At 33.1% G+C, this 20,904-nt stretch overlaps 3 protein-coding genes, 1 long non-coding RNA gene and 2 other non-coding genes across 9 annotated transcripts; 3 read left to right on the forward strand and 3 right to left on the reverse strand.

Moving 5' to 3' along the window:
* The first annotated feature begins 426 nt into the window (after nucleotides 1-426).
* Nucleotides 427-6,011, forward strand: LOC18599865 (5'-adenylylsulfate reductase-like 5). 2 transcript variants are annotated; one of them, XM_018121991.2, is made up of 5 exons: nucleotides 452-676; nucleotides 1,569-1,638; nucleotides 4,036-4,217; nucleotides 4,929-5,053; nucleotides 5,289-6,011. In XM_018121991.2, exons 1-5 carry the CDS (start codon nucleotides 603-605, stop codon nucleotides 5,714-5,716), a joined length of 879 nt encoding a protein of 292 aa, XP_017977480.2. In that variant the 5' UTR covers nucleotides 452-602; the 3' UTR covers nucleotides 5,717-6,011. The 2 variants fall into 2 exon arrangements, with proteins under 2 accessions (XP_007030092.3, XP_017977480.2); XM_007030030.3 differs by lacking the exon at nucleotides 1,569-1,638 and having other exon boundaries at nucleotides 427-676.
* A 1,653-nt stretch (nucleotides 6,012-7,664) lies between these two features.
* LOC18599866 (uncharacterized) lies at nucleotides 7,665-9,619 on the forward strand. Of its 3 annotated transcripts, none has more exons than XM_007030032.3 (2): nucleotides 7,665-8,670; nucleotides 9,009-9,148. In XM_007030032.3, exons 1-2 carry the CDS (start codon nucleotides 7,906-7,908, stop codon nucleotides 9,066-9,068), a joined length of 825 nt encoding a protein of 274 aa, XP_007030094.2. In that variant the 5' UTR covers nucleotides 7,665-7,905; the 3' UTR covers nucleotides 9,069-9,148. The 3 variants fall into 3 exon arrangements, with proteins under 3 accessions (XP_007030094.2, XP_007030095.2, XP_007030093.2); XM_007030033.3 differs by lacking the exon at nucleotides 9,009-9,148 and adding an exon at nucleotides 9,180-9,619 and having other exon boundaries at nucleotides 7,668-8,670; XM_007030031.3 differs by having other exon boundaries at nucleotides 7,672-8,670; nucleotides 9,125-9,619.
* A 1,229-nt stretch (nucleotides 9,620-10,848) lies between these two features.
* Nucleotides 10,849-11,710, forward strand: LOC148762953 (uncharacterized). Its single transcript, XR_016026509.1, has 3 exons — nucleotides 10,849-10,867; nucleotides 11,322-11,387; nucleotides 11,530-11,710. It is a non-coding gene; the product is annotated as an uncharacterized LOC148762953 (long non-coding RNA).
* A 2,645-nt stretch (nucleotides 11,711-14,355) lies between these two features.
* LOC148762954 (small nucleolar RNA snoR138) lies at nucleotides 14,356-14,494 on the reverse strand. The gene has a single exon (XR_016026866.1). It is a non-coding gene; the product is annotated as a small nucleolar RNA snoR138 (small nucleolar RNA).
* A 112-nt stretch (nucleotides 14,495-14,606) lies between these two features.
* LOC148762955 (small nucleolar RNA U19) lies at nucleotides 14,607-14,738 on the reverse strand. Its single transcript, XR_016026769.1, has one exon. It is a non-coding gene; the product is annotated as a small nucleolar RNA U19 (small nucleolar RNA).
* A 1,979-nt stretch (nucleotides 14,739-16,717) lies between these two features.
* LOC108662271 (arabinogalactan protein 13-like) lies at nucleotides 16,718-17,351 on the reverse strand. Its single transcript, XM_018121613.2, has one exon. It carries the CDS (start codon nucleotides 17,238-17,240, stop codon nucleotides 17,061-17,063), a length of 180 nt encoding a protein of 59 aa, XP_017977102.1. The 5' UTR covers nucleotides 17,241-17,351; the 3' UTR covers nucleotides 16,718-17,060.
* Between the last annotated feature and the right edge of the window lie 3,553 nt (nucleotides 17,352-20,904).

Raw genomic sequence — 20,904 nt, forward strand, 5'->3', positions numbered from 1 at the left:
CCGAACCGAACCCAATTAAACCAACCGCCCTCTCTCTTTTTTTTTTTAATTCTTTTTATTTTTTAGTTACCGAACCAAACTAAGCAAATCGTCTTATATACACATACACGCACGAGGCACAGCTCTCAACCCACCATTATCAATTCATGGAATATAAAGAAGCTTTCAACAGTTGAAATCTTAAATTCCAAAACACCTCCCACCAAACACTTCCCCAAAAAAGCAGCACGATATTTTAGACTCTCTTTTTTTTCTTCTTTTTTTTTAAAAAAATAAAATTAACAGCCAACCAGGCCAGCCAGGGATTAGATTACCCACTGCAAAGAATAGCCCACACCCACCAACTTCCCCCTCCCTATTTCCAGGCCTTGATTGATAAAAATTTTCAATTTTTTTTTAAATTTTTCTGGGTTTCAATTTTGCCCATTTCTTCTGCTTCTTGTTGTTGTTGTTGTTGTTGTGAATTTTCTCTTTTTTTTTCTTTTTTTGGGTTTTATAAATCAAATCCAAAATGGGTTCTTCCTCTTCTTCACTTCTTCTGTTCTTCTATATCACAGCCCTTTATTCATTACGCTGCGTTTTGGGTTCTTCTATTTGCTCTCATGAAGCTGATGTGTTCATTAAAAGTCTTCACTTTCAATGCTCTCCCTCGATCTCTCCAATTCCCCCTCTCAAGGTACGTTTTGTTAGCTTAATTTTGGTGGAAGTTTTATTTCTTGTTTTTATATGGATTTGTTAATTGATTTAGGAGAAATGGACTCCTGGAGTTCGGTTTAATTTTTCGATTTGAAGGTTTTTATTTTTACTTTTTTTTGGTTGATTTTGGATTGTCGGTATTTCTGATTTTGTTAATTTTGTAAAATGAAGGAAATTCTTCTAGGAAATTTTGAGTTTTTTGGATGAAATATTAGGGTTTTATTATGGATTTCTCCTGGTTGTAAAATTTTGAAGAATCAGAATAAAGGTTTATGGTTGACTTTTTGAATATTTGGGGAATTGGGTTCTTATGGCATAATTTAATTTAAAAATATTGAAAGAAGAAGAAGAAGAAGAAGAGAAGTTGCAAATTTTGTTAGGCATTTATTCTATAATATTAGTCGTTTTCAAATAGTTATTAGTCTTGGTTATTGACTTTGATTATGCTTTCTTTTCTTCTAGAAGATTTTGAATTGAATTATTATTATGTACATAAAAGCAAGAGCACCAAGTATTTAACGCTACTAGGGAAATTAAAATCCAGTTACGGATGATGAGGTTCTAGGATGTTTTTATGAACAATCTTTTAGGTGAGCATGATGGAGGTAGTTTTGCGTTAATTAGGCAACAATAGAATTTTTTCTGAACTCTGTTATCTGATTTAGCTGAAAACGGGGGTAGTGTATGCTGAAGTGGGAGCTATGTGAAAAACTGTTAAGAGACGCAAGTTAAGTCTTATATTCTATGATTCTTAGCCTTATGCACTTCAGCTGGAATATAAGCTGGATTAGCAAAATATGTTATCTGTTTTGTAAAGATTTAATTGAAGATATGAATTATTAAATGTGTTCACTTAACTGACATACTTGTAGCTCTGTGGTAGCATCACCGTTGATGAGATTGTGGATGGAAAACAATCTATATGGCTTCATGACTGGGAATGTAAATTTTTGATCTCCTACTCTCTTCTAGGCACAAATGAGCAGAAATATTGCAACTTAATACTTGTCCCCATCATAAACACGTTCTAGCACCATCGTCTACCGTAGAATTTTTTTTTATGCTGTTTGTCATGTAAAGAAACTTTCCTTTCAGGCATATCTTGCACGATATTTTATCCATATTATAACATAAATTTATGGTCATCCTTTTCTTAGCATTTAAAAGCCCATCTTTCTGCATAAACTGTTAAAAATTTTTCTTCATTTGCTTGCTACCATGCATTACACAACACCTTCGAGCCCCCCAAAGTCTACAGTTTACATGCTCCTAAAGGAAGGTTTTGTGTTGCACTAATGTGTAAGTATGATGCACGTCATAATTTATAATGGGTTACTTAGGTACTACCTTAAAATTAACAAAAATACATTGAGTTGTTATGGATTGGAAGAAAGTATGCATGACAAAATTTCATAATTTTATAACTTTGTACCTTATGGGTATTATTTTTCAACGTGGTTGTTGCTTGAACCATTGAAAATATTGTTCCTTTGAGTCATTCAGTATGGGGAGAACATACCTTTATTTTTGCTACCAATTATCTTTGTGGTGACTAGTTTTGAGTATCGGTTGGAATACAAACTCATTTGCATTTTTTTATCAGATTATCTTCCGTAATCAAGTTTCTAGAGTTTTTGTGTTAGCAGAGATTTTGATAAATTTTCAAAGGCATTGTCTAGTAGGCCCCTTGGAGAAGGAACTATCATAAACTGTTACCTTTATACTCTTAAGTCAAGGTAGGCCTCTACCATACCATTAGGTGGAGGAATCACAAGTATCCCTTAAAAACAGATTAATCCGTCCTTATTTATGTCACTTTTTTGTAAATCAGGCTTCTTTGGTCTCCAAATGCTGGTTTTAGAAGAGATACGTATTGATGTCTGTTAGGGATTTAGATTGCAGTTGTGGCACGTTTTCGGTTGCTTCACGTTGATTGAAGTTGCAGATATAATGGATGAGATAGCAGTAGTCATGTGCATTGTGGTTGTGAATTTTTGTACCATGCACAACTCACCCCAAAATAAAGTAAATAATAATTGTAACCATGAAAACTCTTATTTTAAGATAGATAGTTACTTTTACCTTATTTGAAGCATAAAGTTGTTGGAGTTTGATTGTTTAGATGGTTTTTTTTTCTCTATTTTGGGTATGGATTTGCCTTTGGATAAAAAAAAGAAAAAAAAAAAACCTATTTCTCAAGCACAACAGAAGTTGATAGTGGATATAGCAGCCCATTATTGCTGCTATTTCCCATTATGCTGCTATGAGTGTGAATCGCCTCTAACACCTCCATCGTGGTGAATAGTGGCTTTGGAGGGCATCATTATTGTGAAAAAGCGACCACTACACCATGACTTGACTGCTATATAAATCCCTAATGTTTGTAGCTCAAATCACAATATATTTATCATATTTTTGCCCCTTCAAAACCTAATAGGAGGAAATTAAGCAAAAAATGTTTCTTATATGAGTACCTTTTTAGGATATATGATGCCCAAAGGGAAAAGAAAAGTGAAATATTATTACCCTAAATGGGTATATCGGAGATATAGGCACTCAATGCCCTTCTCCTGATCAAGGATAATAATATCCATGAAAATGAGTGCTCATGCAAGCATGTATCTATCCAAGTTTCTTAAGTTAAACCTTCTTATATGATGCAACCAGTGTTTAGTTATTTGATCAATGTATGCACCTATTCGAAGCATTTTGTTTCTTAACTTGAAGTGCTTGGTTGTATGTTTGTGTGGCTTATGATGCCATACTTACCTACATTCTCTGTGCAACTGAAGTATTGAAAGGAAAACTTCCTTTTAACTATTGCAAAAATTAGTATCATTTGAAAACAAAAGTTACTCCTTAAAACTTCATTTATTTACACAAAACTCTGTGCATTTTAAAGAGGACTGATATCATGAGACTAAGATTCACTAAAGGTTGTTGATGTGGGCATAAATTCAGAAGTCAAACCAGGGATAGGATACAACTCCCCATCCATTCCCTTCCCTTTTCCTTTCTACCCTTCATTTCAAACAAAGTGTAAAGTTTAGGGCAATGTTTGCTTTTCCATGAGTTCTGTAGAATGTTGTTAAATGATACTATTATCTTGACCATCAACTTTTATTTTCAAATGTTACATATATAACTAGGGCTCATCCAGTTCCTGGCTGAGGCTCATCTAATCATCAAATTTAAGGCTTCTAGATTTGCCATCTTTCCTGTGAATTAGCTTATATCAGTGTGCCATGTTTCCAGGATTTATAATTTGCGGGACTTCTGCTTTCTTAGATACGAATACTCTCATAATATTTTATGTGAGTTTCCAATTTTTGTTTGTAGGTGAATGGAAACTTCCTGGACAGAGCTTTGGCTTCCAAACAGAGGAATGGTTACACTGCTGTTCTCTTTTATGCTTCCTGGTGCCCTTTTTCATGCAGTTTGCACCCAAAATTTGACATTCTAAGTTCTATGTTTCCTCAATTTGAGCATCTGATGGTTGAACAATCTTCAGCTTGGCCAAGGTGTGTAGCTAGTTATCTTTCTTTCAGTGTTAGTCTTTGTGCATAAATTATTGAATTGCATTTAGTGCTGTTATTTATATGTTCTTGACTACAAAGACTGTCCAACTCAATGTGAATGTATTCTTGGATAAATGTTATGAGGAGAAAGAATTTTAACTATTAGATTGGCTGCTTATAGTGTTTGCCATGACTTATAAACATGCAATTACTTGGTCATTTTTATGATTGCGTCCTTTTATTCAAGTTAATTTTAGTGGTATTGGTTTGGTGCACCATGACCAAAATGTGCTTGAAGGCTTCCTTACGAAAAAATTGTGCATGCGAGTGTGTGTGCATATTCAATTGAATTAATTAGTCTGCTAATGGCAGTTCATGTTTTTGAAGTAGTTTCTTATGGATTGCAAATTTTGCTGTTGCTTTATCCTGTCTGTGATGGAACATGAGATGGTCATGCCTCTACTCAAGGAAAAGACTGAATATGATAATTGTGCTGTGTGATGCTTCTTTTGTGCTGCTTAAATAATGAGTCCCTAACTGATACAAGAATTGGTTCTCCTTTTATAAAGAATCTCCTTTAAGGTGACGCTGCTTTGTAATTTTAAGTACATGATAAAGAATTATCATTCAAGTAAACTGTTCTTTTGCATCCCCATTAAATCTACTGAGTGTCAAATTTCATAACTCATACATTTGATCTGTGTTGTATCACAGTTTATTTTCAAGGTATGGAATTCATAGCTTGCCATCAATTTTAGTTGTGAACCAGACGTCAAGTGTACGATATCGTGGTCCGAAAGATCTCCCGTCAATCATGCAATTTTATGAAAAAATAACAGGTAATTGCTTTCGTCTGTCAAAGATATGTATTCTGCTGCTTTTGCCTTCTTAACGGAATGAAATCCTGGGCACTGACAATGTCAAGTAAGATCTCTAGCTGCAAAAGTTCTTTGACTTACAGAAAAAAGGTTCCCTGCAAGGTTCAAGCATAACAGATTTGTCGCTCCATATAACTAAGCCTAGTTTGTGAGTAACATAATTACATGTTTCTTAACATGAGTGCCTGCATTTCAGGATTTGAACCAGTTCAAAATGTTGCTGAAAACAAGCAGGTTGTATCAGGGAACTACAATAGATATATAATACAGTCATGGAATGAGTCATCCCTAATGGACATAGTAAAGCGGGAGCCGTACTTAGCATTTGCGGTGCTGTTTCTCTGTTTGAGAGTACTTTTATCCATATTCCCAGAAGTTTTATCTCGTCTGAAAGCTTTCTGGGTTTCATATGCTCCGCACTTGAACTTGGAAATATTTGGTGAGACAAGTCAATTGTTTGTACGAGCCCTTCACATGGTCGACGTGAGGAGAGTTTGGACCAAACTGAGGCTATGCAAGACCAGGAATTTTCATCAAGGTGCAAAGAGTGCCCGTGTTTGGGCTTCTTCGCTGGCTTCTGTCTCTTTGGGCGAATCTTCTGGTCGATCATCATCCTCATCCTAGGTTGGAGGTTACAGAACTGAGCTAAAGTATAGAAAAGAGCTTATCAACCAGACAGTGTATTACAAACCGCTGTGATGCTTTGGGACATGTAGTCCCCTCTCTCTCCGTGCTCTCTCATGCTAAATTCTATTGATAGCCTGATAGCTAAAGCTGTTGACCGTGTTTGAGTTGGGGTTTTTTTTTTGGAGGAAACCAACTAGCATGTAAATCTGAGAACAGTTGCGTTTGTGTATATTACTTGTTATTTGGAGGAACATCTCTACTTCACACATCATTGGAATGTAAGCTTACTCAACTACTGCTCTCTCTCTCCCTCTCTCTCTCAACATTATGTTAGGATAATGTTGGTTTTCCCATTCAACAATTCTCTTGTTTGGTAGGAGGAAAAGAGAAAAAAAGAAAAGAAGTGGAAGGAAAATAGTTGTTTTTTTTTTTTTTTTGTAGTTTAGTAGAAGAGAATAAAGGGGAAAAAAGAAAACGATAAGGCAAAAAATGGAGTAAGAGAAAGAAAGGACGCCGTGTGTTAGTGTTATTCTACAGAACTATCACAATTTACATAATCAACAGTCCCATTCCTGGCCAACTTCTTCAGCAATCAAAAGTAAGATTGCTCAGGACGGCATGCTTGCACAGATGAAATGAGAGCGCTCTAGTTTTGCCAATCTTTGCTTTCAAAGTGAATCACCCCATTCCCTCTTACCGGAAGATCCCAGATCTCAAAAATGGTTTCCCCTAATGAAGCCCTTATAATATAATGAATACTTGTCCAGTTCCTCGATTCAATCTAGCTATGGCATTGTGCTGGCCAATAGGGATCTCTTCCCATCTCTTAGGCGGGCTAACCCCTTGGTTCAATCTAGCTACTTCAAGGGTAGGCTTCACGATCAATTTTTCAGCTCCTAATTAATTGACAATAAATTTTTCCCAATGCAACATATGAAGCCCTTTGCTGCAACGTGTTCGGTTGCCATGGAAAATGACTTACCAAAGCAGACAAAAAAAAAGGGGTTTTCCTTCTCGTGGTTTCTTGCAAGATAAGCACATCCCCTTGCGCATACACAACACAGCCAAAATGGATGTTGAAAACGGAAGCAAGTGTTCGGTTGTCATGAACCCAAACTTGCTTCTTTAATGTCACAGAAAAAAAGCTAGACAAATAAATCTAAATGCTACATTCGGTTATTGCCATTTCAGTATTTCACACAACCTTTAACATTGCTGCAAGCTGCAAAGAGTGTAACTGAAGCTAGATTTTGAAGTTGTTAATGGCCTTTTTCTTATGGTAACAATTTGCTTCTTATTTATAGGGGAATTTCTGATGATCGTTCAACTTATGGCTATTTGGAAGTTAAAAGTCTTAATGGGCATATTCCAATGGTCTCCTTATGCAGAGTCTAGAAAAATCAAAGGTTTATGAGATCTACAAGCTGCAGGGATATAAACAGTCTGTACTATAGGTTTGTGATGATGTAAACAATCAATGAAGATACCAGCCTATGGACAGTTGTATGGGGCTTTAACTTTCTATCTTGTTCCCCTTTTTCTTTTTTCTTTTCCCAAAACCTACCAGTCATCATCATTCCAAGCAAACTCCTACAAGCAACAGACACTCTTTTTCTCTTTCTCTGGGAGAGACTTGAGAGTGAGACTAATTGAAGAATCTCTGCTTGTTAAAAACAAACGAAAACCAAGTCTCCCTTTTGATTTATAAGCTTGAGGAAGAGGCCAAAAGAACAGCATCAATATTGATTTTGAAGACGTAGAATTGGACTGCTGGCTTATATTTAACCAAAGTATTGGTATTGTAATCAAACTTTATCTATGGATGATACCCACCCACAATTAAAGAAATGAAAAAAAAATATCCAGGAACCCCTAAACGAGAAGGCATTCTCTTGGTGGGTCCCTTGGACCACCCTCCATTTGTCATCCTCTCAGGAGGATAAGCACTCTAACCCTGTCATATTTTTCTTGCTGATAGGTTCAATCTTTCGCTCCAAAGAGCAAGAGGACACCATTGTGGTGGTGGCCTTTGCTCTCATTAGTGAAAATTCCACGCAAAACTCCACGTAAAGCCATCTTATTTGATCTAATAATTCAACGCCTTCCCTCATCAAATTAAAAGGCCTTCTACCCTTTACCTCAGTTCCTATACTGACACCCCATTCGGTCAGATTCCATTTCCTAAAATGATACACCAGGAAATGGATATTGATCATGAGTGGGTTTTCCTGCCTGATAATGGATTCCGGGATATCAATCAGGATGGTGAGAAAAAGGTCCATGGAGGAAAAAGAAGTTCTGACACAAAACTTGTTTTGCTGACAGACTACTTCGACATGGAACAGCGTCCACCATCAGGAAATTCGATGAGGGTACCTAAACAGGTTGTTCCAGTTTCATTTCCATTGGAGCCAAGAATCTTGAAGGCTCCAGAAAATGCGCTGGGGAAGGAAACTACCACATGGGTACCTATTAGTGTCACTTCTACCCCATCCATGATCCCCGAAAAGATCAAAGAACCGGATATTGGATCAGTTGAAGCTGATAAAGAAGTGAAGACACAAGTTTCCTTTAGGAAACCAACTTACAATGAATCTGTCGACATGACCCAAAAGATGGACTCACCAAAGTCCACTACTAGGGGAGTTATTCCTCAAATTGATTCTGCAGGTACGTTTAATTTTGATGACAAAAGTGAGGTTTTGGAGAATAAGAGTTCCCCAAGAAGGAAAGATTTGGTGGAAAAGAAAGTTGAGAACGAAGATGTCACCTGGGAGGAGAATTCTGGCGGCCTTAATTTATGGAAATGGAGCTTAACTGGTATTGGAGCCATCTGCTCTTTCGGTGTTGCTGCTGCTACCTTTTGTATCATCATACTGGGAAGTCAACAAAGACACAGACAACAGCAGCAAAACCAGAAGCTGTCGTTCCAGCGTTACGCTGATGACAAGGTATGAAATTTCTTACAATTCTTGAAAATTCTGGATGTTATGCACAATTTTATCAATTTTTGGGTTTGTGTCATCATTCTTTCTGGTGATCCTGGTAAAAAATTCATTGCATACTCAGAAAATGAGGCCATGATCAAGCAAGTGAATAACAAAAGGAGAGAACATTTCAATGATTTGTGTTGGGAATCTTAGTAAATTTTCAATTTTAACTGATCTAAGATATTTTTGAAATTAAACATGTTGATGTGAACATTACGAGATAGATAGTTTTATCTCCACTATTCCTAGCTATACAATGCAAACAATGACTGAAAAGGATACACATTCTATCATTTTAGGAGTCCAAATTTAAAAGCAACACAATTTCTTGCAAAATTACAGTACATCGAAAGTACTAGAAGGGTGTGAGCAAATTTTGGCCCCCATTAGCTGAAGCAAATTATTGTGATTGTAGAGGATGAAGCAAGTGGTTCAGCATGTAACCAAACTTAATGAAGCAATTTCTGCAGTTAGAGGAGGTCCAACCACCAGAGCTCGCATAACCTATGGTGGTTACTATGATGGTCTCTGAAGCACTGCCTTTGTAGAGAATCCCGGACCCCTTCACCTGCTTGATCAACTGTTTGTGAAGTGTCATGGATTTGCTATGCCAGTTTCTACAAGATTCATATAGGGTCTCTGTTTTTGTACATATATAAAGGGTAATATGGATCCTTATTGTATAGTTTCTGAATCCTGTTTGTATTCCTGAGTTTGTATATTGCTGTGTCTATATTTAGTCACTTAATAGATATGCTGGCATACTTAGAATAATTTTAATTAGTGGGAGTGACCTTAGTGAAATGTCTACAAATTCCAGCACTTGCTAAAGTATGATCAAAGGAATCAAAATGAGGGCAGCAATTGTCATGACAATATAAATCTACCAAGATTATTATTATTATTACTATTTGCAAGCTGTCCATTTAGATTTCTTCCTTGTGTTGTTTTTGCCAAGAATTGTGCCATGACCGAACCTCCTTCATAATTGGTTTTTGTGACTTGGAAGGAAACAAATGCAACAAAGAAACAAAGATATGGAATGGCATAAAAGGGAATTCAAAGGTCAAGAATTTGCTTATAATGAAATTTTTTTATTTATTTTTTGCTGAGTAAAATATTTGCTGACAATTGGAAAATGTCATGCAAGGAGTTTCTTATGGATGGTAGTTTCTGCTCTATGTATCATTTTTATTTATTTGAGGTGGCTCATACACATAACATCAAACTAATAGTCAATCTGTTAAGTACATAGACAGGTTGGTGGAGTTTTAGTCTTCAAGAATACTTATCCTCAATGCCATAATAACTTAATCCATAAGTCCATATTTTTTCATGATTTCAGTCCATTACAAGACAATATTTCCAAATAATATATCTCCTTTAGGTGGTTTTAATCATCATGCAGGCCAAAATGGATCAACTTAAACCCACCCAATTAGCTGTCACACGAAAAAAACTATTTTTTTTCTCAAATTCAGTCCCATGAAGATATTTTAACAGGCCATGAAAGGAAAAGAAAGTGACTTGATTGAACAACCAAAGCATCCAAACAAATTAGATTTATTGAGTCATGTCCCACATTGGTCACAATTTGAATGCTGTATATTTCGCATAATTATCAAAAAGAAAGAAAAATTGGTGACACATGGGGTTCACTAGAAACTGGTGATGTGATTGCCCTCTTGGATGCATGCGTTGGGTTCTGTGTATTTCCCCGGAAGAACCTGCATAGAACGCAAGTTGGTGAGTTGGGTTTGCCATGTGTAGGGAAAGGCAAATTGCATAGAAACAGTCAATAGGTCCAAACCAAGAAAAGATTCAGAATATGCAAAGCTGTTTTGTTTTGGATTGGAATCTTCATTTCACGAGTTCCCCATGTGACTGTTATTGCTTTTGGTTCGGGGTGTCAAATAGACGACAAGCATCCTGGTCCATTTGCTCAAGATACTGTTTCTCCAACTTTGATTAGTATTTTGTATGGCTATGTCCATGAACCAACCGTATCTGGTTTTCCACCTTTACGTCTGCTTACTTAGAAATAAATTGATGGGCTAACAAATATGAAAGAAAAGAAATGATCAGACAAAGCTTTTCCAGGTCTTTAGCATGGCAGGGCCACGGGGACACTCTCTCAAGTTGCGTAGAGCGCACGAAGGTTTCTTCTTTCTGGCAGGACTTGACATTGCATGTTGGTTACATTGCAAATTCAATTGATTTGACTTTGTCCAGTGGAAGAGTTCAGAAAGAGAAAAAAAAAAAGCACTAAATGATTATAAAACATCCAACATGTATCATTTAAATCATAGAAATGAATTCATCTTACTTAAAAGAAAATGGGTAGTGGAAACTATAAAGGTATTGCTCTTCCATCGTTTTCTTATAACAAATTAAGATATTACATTATGTAATCATGTAAACTGGTTAGAACTTGGAATCATTCAGTCCAATTGACAAGATTAGTTGCCTGCAACACATATTATATATGGTTTTAAGCTAGTTTCTTGAGGCTTTGAAAAAATACATGCCTACTCATGCTAGATTGCAATATCCTCTCTCCCTCTCTCCTAACTTTCAATCATTTTGCTTTATAAATTATTGAACATCTCCAGGGGACAGGAAGAGAAAGGTTGGGTTAGAGGGCAAAGCCAGTTGCTTGCAAGAATTGAGAGTATGAGGTGTGAATAGCTGAACTATGTGATATTGGGCTGTTTTTCTTTTTGCTTTCACCTCCTGCTGGTTGGTTAATTAGCAAGAAGAGAGCCCATTAACCCATAAAATTAGAGAACTGAGACTTGTTACCATTTAATTTTATGACAGGCAATTAAAACTTTATGGTGTGGACAAAAATGATGACATTTGGGGAAGGTGACAATTGTTGCAAGGCTTCTCAACTGCAGTGAAGTACACCTTGATTAAAATCTAGCATGTTGAATTGGCTTTAATCATATGAGATTTTCATTGTCTTTCCATGTTGGGTTTTTGGGATAAACCACTGATCATTGTCATTATTTCATTTACTAGCCTCATGAATATTATCATGATCAATAACCATGATTTAATCATGATTACTACTTTTTATGTTTTAATCATGATTTAATATTAAATCATGTTTTTCAGAGATCATCTTAGTGACAGTGTTTCAATTTTATTTAACGATATTATGATAATCTCATTGTCATACGTTATTTTAATATAAATATATTTTTTCATTTTTTAAATGTTAAATTACATAAATTCCAAAAAATTAAATAATTAATTACTCTTTTAGATGGGTTTCGATTATCTTTTCACATTTAATCTATTTACTTTACCTCGTATTTGATATTTTTAACCTTTCAAATATATTTTCAGAAACTATTTATATGGTTTAATATGTTAAAGTTATTATATATATATATATATATATATATATATGTTATTGAAAGGTCAAATAGTGTTTGAATTCTTTTTCTGTAACATTTTATGTGATTTTAAAAATCTAAATTACTAAAATTTTAGATACGTTTTTAACTTTTTAAATACTCTTTCAATAATCATCTATGTCATTTCAGTAATTTAAATAATTACTGATATCTTTTTTTTTTTGAAAGAATTTTACTGATATATTACCAATAAGTTACTTAAATTTCAGATTCATCTTTAACATCCCAAAATACTTTTTTTTACGAGCATTTTATTTGATTTTAATAACCTAAATTATTGAAATATTGTCTATGTGTTACTAGAATTTTAGGTACTTGTTTCCATTTAATTTTGTACTATAAAACATATTTCCTGAAAATTGGATACAATTATAAATGCTTATATCTCTTAATTATTCATAGAATTTCAAAAAAAATTATTCATAGAATTCAATTGGAATCCTATCTTCTTACCAAATTCTACTTATAAAAAAATAGAAATGCATATCAAATATATATATATATATATATATATATATATATATATATTTCATATTCATCAATAGACAAATTCTACTCTTGCAACAATGAGAGATTGATTCAATTAATTAATTTGTTAATTTCAAATTTATTAGTGATACCTAAAATATAAAGCACGAATGAACAAACTATATATGAAAAAATTTTAATTTATTTGACATTTGCAATGAATTTTATGTATCAAAAAAATAATTTGTATTCTCACATATATCTTTTAAAAACTCCCCTTTAATAAAATATTAAAATTTAAATTTTATCTGTTAATTATCATTTGCAACGGTGCCGTACTACGCCGTCCTGTTTATCTCAAGGCTTTCCTTCATGTCTGTCTAACCAAACAATGTTGAAACAAAGAATCACTAGAAATATTTAGATTGGTACATGATGCATCACATTACGTGCTTACTGGAAGAAAAACACACGTTAGCAATGAGTAAGTGTACTTGAAGGAAGATTATGCTTACCGGATGAAATGTTTTAGTGCATTGGTATACTTGTACTTCATCCCTTCAAGCCACTTGACTTGGTAAAATCAACACATGGCCAGAATGATTTGCTTCGTTTATCAAGCCAATCTAGGGGGTAATTTGATTCCAGTTAGAATTAGGAATTAATCAAAGGCTCCATGTATTCATACTAAGCAACTATTTCTTTCATTGTTTCTTTATCAACAAATCTGCCATTGATCTTGACTTCTTAAGGAGGTTGAGAAAATTAAAGACAATCTTGATGATGGTGGCTCGTGGGAGAAGCTGAAGGAGACTGAAGTAGGGACTGATGATGAAAGCCCGCAGCAAAGCAAGCTAACTGCTATGGCGTTGGAAGGGCTTATAAAATACTTTGCAAGGAAGAAGAAGATGATCATCGAGAGCAAAAGAGAAGCAATGCCAAGAAGCGAAAGCCAAGCAGTGAGAAGAAGCAAAGCCAGAGAAACAGACAAAATTCTAAATTGTAGAACAGCCGAAGGCTTCTTTTTTCTTATCAACCTCATTTCATTTTTTTTTTCTTTTAAAGTTAATATTTCCAAATTGTAATTATGTTTAGATTTCTTACAAGTAATTCATTTTATCAATGCAAGTATAGGCTCGGACTTGGACCCAAAAACTGTTAACCAGCCCTACTGATAGTGTTGGCAGCAACTCAATATACCATTTTTCAGTAGATAGTAATACTTAATTTTCAATTGTGGCTAAGTCAGAGGGGTTGATTTTACTCTTTGACAGCAAGAAACTTGTGTTTTGTCTAATTTGGATATTTATTTTCGATTTCTGATAGATTGTATTAGAGCTCTTATGTTCACAGCCAGTCAATTGGCTAAACAAGGCAATAATGTAGTCTAATTTGCTACTTTTATTTATGCAAACCAAAACAAGGCATAATACTCTTGTTTATAAATTTGAATTATATCCTTTTTTAATAATTAATTTCACTTAGGAAGTTCAATTATATATGTGTGCCTGTGAAGTCTAAAAATTTTTATTTTTAATGAAATAAATTTTTATAATTATAAAATTTCATTAAACAAAATATCATCTATGACATAAGAAATGAAAAATACATACATCATGTTCAAATGTCATTTCAAAATCTGATTAAACACAACAAAAAGATAAATTCATTCAAGTTTTTGGAATAGTTGAAAATATTTCTTAATTATAATGACAAAAAATTATTAGAAAGAAATGAAAAGGGGTAAAGAAGGAAATATTCGAAGACATCTAGGAAAGGAACGGAGGAAAATCGTTCCTTACCCTCAAACGGATTCGAATTGCTCTAAGCCTCTGTCTGAACCAAGACGGCGTCGGATCATATTCTAACCTTCTGGTTATTCTGGAGGCATTATTTCTATTCCATACATTCATTCACCGAAAAAGGAAAACATGATAAAAAGCAAATTAATTAATCTTTACTCCGAATAGAAGGAAGAACAGAGGAAATTGGAAAACGGAAAAACAATGTCCAAGGCTGCTTGGGGGACAATTGAGGAAGAAAAGCAAAGAGTCCCCTCAAAAGGCCTGAGGCCAAAAATATCTGAACGATATCTTTGGTTTTTGAATTGATTTCTGCCTCCTAACTAAGCCAAATGTGAAACTTCGATTTCTTTCACATGGCTACTCCAAGAGGCAAATACTAAACCAGCAACAACAAGAAGAAGAAGACGAGCATTAATTGGAAAACAGACAAAAAAAAAAAAAAAAAAAGGGGGACTGCAGATTGAGAGAGAAGAGAAGAGCCGGTACTGGGGTGACTATGGCTAGGGTTTTAAAGGGAAGAACAGTAGGGTTTACTGCTAAACTTATAGCAATGGTTTCCGAAATTACAAAAGCATCCTTGGATGGGCTCTGTTTGGGTTTCGAAAAGCCTTTATTAACGAAGGAAATGTTAATTTTACAAGCATAATGTTTATATAAGTCTTTAAATCATTTAAAATATTTAAATAAGTTTTATATTTTTATTAAGTTTTTTATTTTTAACATATCATGTTAGTGTCAAACAATATAGAATAACAAATGATATTTTGATTAAATCAATCGTTAGTAATAAAGGTTCATTTAACTCAAAATAAAAAGTATAAAAGATTTATTGATTTAAAATAAAAATATAAAGATTTGATTGAACGTAATAAAAACATAAAAATTTTTTTAAATTTTTTTAAATAATTTAAAAGTTTTTAATACATTATATCAATTTTATATAGCATGTATTATTATGGGTGATATTAAAATAATAAATAATAAAATCATAAAAATTTATCTCTCATATTATTCTGAACGTTTTAGGCTTTTTAGTATAATCATAAAATTTTAGATAAATTATTAAATTAAAGAAGTTAAATTACTTTTATAACGGTGTTATACTAGTAGAAAATTAAGTGCGAAACCTAATTACATTGAACAAAAACTATTTTTTTAACTCATTAATTGATAAAATATAAAAGGATTGAAATCAATAAGATTCTTCCTTTTTCTACCGTTCTAATTAAATTGACTGGTCAGTAGAATATGAAAAATTAATTGATTTATTTTTATCATTTCAAAAGTTTATTTTCAAATCATTAATTAATGAGATGTAAAAAACATAGAAATCAATATTATAATAATAATGTCTTATGAATATAAAAATAAATAAATGAATTATTCACGGAGACTTTACATTTGAAATAATGTAAGGACATATCAAAATTCATCGTCAAAAACATAAAATTATATTGGTTATTTATAAGTCTCACAACACATAACTTTTAGTATTTATTGTTAGCATTCATGTGTAAACACTCAAGGAAAAAAAAATTCTACAATGAGTTTTTAATACTTATTTCTTTTCAATTCATTAAATGATAGAATAAGGAAAAATTGAATTTAATATGATAATTTTATATGAATTTTTAGTTTCTTATCATTTTAGTTAAATTTAATAGAATATGAGACTAAATTTAGTTATTTAACATTTAATATTAATTTATTCAAAAAAATAAAGTTTTTAATACTTGCATTTATTATATAATAACCTTATTTATGTATTATATAGATTATCCTAATACTTTTAGTAATACAAGCTAAAGTGTCGAAAGCCTTCACAAATCCATGCAAGACCAAAAGAAATATATAATTACAAAATAAAAATAATACCGGCTCATTGCAAAACAGGGCATTTACATATTGATTAAAATAAATTCTACTATTATTAAAAAAAAAAGATTTGAGTTCATACTTTTTAAATCATTGTGTACTAATTAATAAATCAAATATTTGAGTGTTTATTATTATATATTTGCAAGAAGATTTGATGATGTTCAATTATTTATTTATTTATTTTCTTGTAAATATAAAAAGTTCAATGGGCTCTGTAATTCTTTTTCGCTTGCAAGAAAGTGATGGATCACAATCAATTTCCCCATTATATTTGTAAATTCAAGTTTTAATTGCAAGAGCAAAACTGTGAAATGAATGAGTAAACAAAAGAAAGTGATGGTACTTCTCTTCATGGAAAATGTTTGGCTGTGATAGGGGAACCAAGTTGACAACCTTCCCAAAAGGAAAGAGACAAATGAGAATAAAGTGAAATTATGAACAAACAAATAATTCATTAGGTCACCAACAAGCAAATCACATCAATTAATTATACATTAAAAATGGAAATAATATAGAAAAATATGAATACAATGACCAGTAGTCACAAGGCAAAAAAAAATGTATGTAGAAAGCAGAATCCCAACCCAAAAACACCCCCAAGCTTTCTTCTCTTTCTCATCGCAATCCTGCCACATAATGCACTAACAAAAAGTTGTCTATGCCCTTTGGAGAAAAAGAATCGAAGAAGAGAACTCGAGACGAAAGAACTCTAAATATATAAACCCCAATCTTGAAGATAGGAAATTAAATTTTGTAACTCAGCAACACCACCGTTTTAGAACAGAAGGCCAAATGCAAGACCAGCGAGGGAAGCAAACACGGTGGGCACGAAGGAGGTAGCGTCCGAGGTAGGGCTAGGGGCCGGGGCATCAGCTGCCGCAACGTTTTGGACTGCGGACACGGCCATCAACACGACCACCACGGCCAAAAATAGTCTCATCCTGAATGCCTCCATTGTTGACGTTTGGAAGATTTTGTTGCAAGGGGAAGGGATCGAATGTGTGGAGGAGACAGAGGGAGGTGAAATGTTGCTAAGCAAATCGAGACAAGCAATGGTGGGGTGGCACAAAATGGGATTTATATAGGTGATGGGGGCAAGAGAAAATTTAGGAGGGTTACGGGCACGCTGCCAGAGGTGACCGTTGCGTCAGCCACATGCACATTGTTTCCTATTTGGGGCTGCCCGTTTGTTGGGACAGGGTGGCTTTAACCTTTAGGTGCCATACAGCTGTCGCCAACGGTTTCTTGTGGCCATTCTTTGGAGGGTCCCTTTTCCTTTAACTACCGCTTTTTTTTGGGCAGTGTGGGCAGCTCAGTTCCATAGAAACTTTCATTTAAAAAAAGAAATACTTTTGGAGTCTTTTCAAAAAGACTATTTTGACCCCATGGGAAATCATGTTCTGCGGTTCAAGTTAAATTCCCGATGGCAATCTTGGGATTCGATGAGATTAAATAATGATAAAAAGATTGTATTATGAGATTTGGTTTAGGAGAAGATATTTCAGGGTGTTGGGTTTTTTATTAATAATTATTGAAGTTCAAAATTTTGAATTCTTTTTGTTGGAGATGAAGGGTGGTGTGTTGGCTGTTGGGACCCATTGATTCACTGGCATTCACCAATTATCATATCACCTGCCCCCAATCATCAATGGCTTTTTGAAAGGATGGCATTTGATTACTTATAACCATTTTTTAAATAAAAATAAAAACTATTTCTCCTTTATCAATTGTGATAATTAAAGGTGAGGTACATAATTGTTCATAATTTTATTTTTAGTGAAAGAGAAAGTTCGAGATATATAAGGTGATTAATCCGTTGGACAAAATTAATATTCATCATACCATATAAAGTTTATATATTTACTTTCGAGACATGATTTTTATAAATTTTAAATAATGTTTTTTTTTTTGCAGATATATAAAACCCATAAACGAGACATTAAAGCAATTTATATTTTAACCAATCAAGAGGCTCAAAATTAGAACCTCTAAGTTACTATCTACATTTCAACCTCACATTTACAATTTCATCTCTAGATTTTTTTTTTTGGTGACAATAGGACAATATGGTTCACGAGCAATGGTTTCAGAGGCATGCATCACACCCAATTTCATTGTCTAAGGTCACAAAAATCTTGTTCATTTTTTTTTATTATTTTTAAAGTTTCTCCAAAGCCACCATCTCCTTCCTTCCACAATTCACATCCACAAAATTCATATGAAGCAAATAAAACATGGAGAGTTATTTAAAAAAAAAAAAAGTGTGTAAAGACCTATTTGCATCCTACTTTTTGTAATTAATGAAGTATTTTTTCCCTAATTTTGATTGTTGCCATCACATGATTGTGGCTTAATTTACACTTCAACTGAAAAATTCATTGAACTATGTCATGTGGTATTAGTTTGTTAGTTGAAGTCACCCCACCAGAGTGTTAATTAATCATCATTTTTTCACATCCAATCAGTTGTTTATGTTTGTCATTGTATCCCATTGCCATATATAACAGGTTGTCTCAATCCGATTCGAATACAAATTTCGCTATCATTCAAAAAATAACAAATCGGAAGATAATCCTCTTTTATCGAATTACTTATTTGTTTTCGATAATTCTATTTTGATAATTAAGTTGAAAAAGAAAGATTAGAAAGTTTGATTTCTTCACTGAAAGACAAAAGCATGACTATTAACATTCGAATATTTGACTTAATAATCAATTGTTAAAAAAAGGGTTGCATATTGAATATCTCTACTATCCAACTTACTTATTTGATTGTATTGAAATGAGAGGAGATACTTACTTTTATTTTTTCTGTTTTTGCTGTGCAAACAATAGTGCCATTACAAAAAGATGTATGATAAGTTATCTTATCAAATTAAATTAATGTCCTTCCACTCTTTGATAGAAGAAAGCATGCAATGTACGGATGCAATTGCCCTCCTTTTTCTTCCATTGTAAGCAAGCAATCCAATCATATGATCTCATTTCCCCCTCTGCTTTTCGAATACAGGCAGAAGCTGCCACCAAACAGAACGGAAATAAAGATAAAGTCATTGAAAATGATATTAAGGTGTTGAATAGTGCTGTCTAACGACCCAATCTTCATTAAGACTTCGTGCTAGCAACACTTGGAGTAGCATCATCCTTTTAATTATTAACTTCAGACAAGTTTAAGCACTCTTTTTGAGTTGCAATTATGGTATTGGGAAAATAACCAATGGCATGGATCCCCTGCTCTTTGAATTAGTCTGCCTTATATTCATCTTATCATTGCAAGTGCAACGGTACAAATATCTTCAACTTTTTAATTTTCTCTTGCTTTCATCTTTTTATTACTTTGATATATTTGAGAAATTCTCAAGGAGAATAGATTCAAATTTCGAATTTGAATTTTAATTCTCAACTTTATGTAAGAAAGATGATCGTAATCAAAGAAAATAAGACGATTTTGTTTTGAAAATTTGTCAAAATATACAATGAATTTGCTTCCAAGTTTTTTATTAAGTGATCTAAACCAATTTGAAATGGAATCCGAACTAATTCAATATTATATTTTATATTCTGTCTATACTCGAGCTTATGTTAAGTAATGAAAAATAAAATGAAATTTAAATACAGATTGTAAAAAAAAAAAGATAAAAGAAGATAGAAGGTTTTGATGGGAAAATCATTCCAAATGTACTTTAAACAAGTTGGTAAATTAGGAGTGCCTGTATATGTCTTGCCTTCACTAGACAAGAGAGAAACATAGTTGCCCACAGGCTTAGCTTAGCTCATCATAGAAGATAATCTATATATATATATATAAATATATTTTTTTGCTCTTTTTTTACTTTTAATTCTTTTTTGGTGGCATGTAATCTTTATCTTGATCCAGGTCAATAGTTTTGTTGGATGACCTAAAAATCTTATGTTCTTGTTCATCTTCTTTATAAGAGTTGATAGACCGAAGCATTTTTGTCATGATTTTCTTGTTTTTTTATTTATTTTTTGCTTCGGCAAATAGTGCACTTGCATTTGATTTTACTTGCAAAAATTTGACAACTTCTTCATACGAGGTAGCTATCTTGAATGATGTTGGGTCCACTGCAACCAATAAAACGGATTCTAAAACAGTTAGAGCTTTCGTTTCTTCAATATCATTCACCATTAGGACGAATTTACAAGGGATAAATAATTCTTCAAATATATGTCAACTAACATACAACAGGCAAGAACCTAGCCCAACCAATTCACTTAACATATCTCCAATACATTTGTCATTGACCAATAATCCAAACATAATTTAGCTGGTGAAGAAAATTATGAAATCTTTGTACTAGAAAAAGAGTTTAAAATTAAATAAAGAATGGTGTAGAAAAGCGTTACTACTTTGAAAAAAATAAACAAAAAAGAAAAAATTATTTTAAAACCTATAAAAATGAAAAAGATCAAATCTTACAAGAATATTACAATTTCATGAAAAATCATAAGATTCTAATAAAATTCTTTACATAGTTTGAAGAATATTACTTAAGATCAATAAACACTACAAAAAAACATAGTCAAATGACAAACAAATAGAGAAAAAATTGAATCCCAACACTCTCTCTGATAGAAGTTCAATATTCTTACAAAACT

Source organism: Theobroma cacao, chromosome 5, assembly GCF_053813885.1.
Source record: "Theobroma cacao isolate CCN51 chromosome 5, ASM5381388v1, whole genome shotgun sequence".
In the NCBI taxonomy this organism is placed as follows: Eukaryota; Viridiplantae; Streptophyta; class Magnoliopsida; order Malvales; family Malvaceae; genus Theobroma; species Theobroma cacao.

Excerpts from the sequence above, each read along its gene's own strand:
- LOC18599865 (XM_007030030.3), top strand. The coding sequence starts at position 512 with ATGGGTTCTTCCTCTTCTTCACTTCTTCTGTTCTTCTATATCACAGCC. Across the intron at positions 677-4,035 it reads CTCCAATTCCCCCTCTCAAG|GTGAATGGAAACTTCCTGGA; the intron begins GTACGTTTTGTT and ends TTTTGTTTGTAG. Across the intron at positions 5,054-5,288 it reads ATTTTATGAAAAAATAACAG|GATTTGAACCAGTTCAAAAT; the intron begins GTAATTGCTTTC and ends CCTGCATTTCAG.
- LOC18599866 (XM_007030031.3), top strand. The coding sequence starts at position 7,906 with ATGATACACCAGGAAATGGATATTGATCATGAGTGGGTTTTCCTGCCT. Across the intron at positions 8,671-9,124 it reads AGCGTTACGCTGATGACAAG|AGGATGAAGCAAGTGGTTCA; the intron begins GTATGAAATTTC and ends TTGTGATTGTAG.
- LOC108662271 (XM_018121613.2), bottom strand. The coding sequence starts at position 17,240 with ATGGAGGCATTCAGGATGAGACTATTTTTGGCCGTGGTGGTCGTGTTG.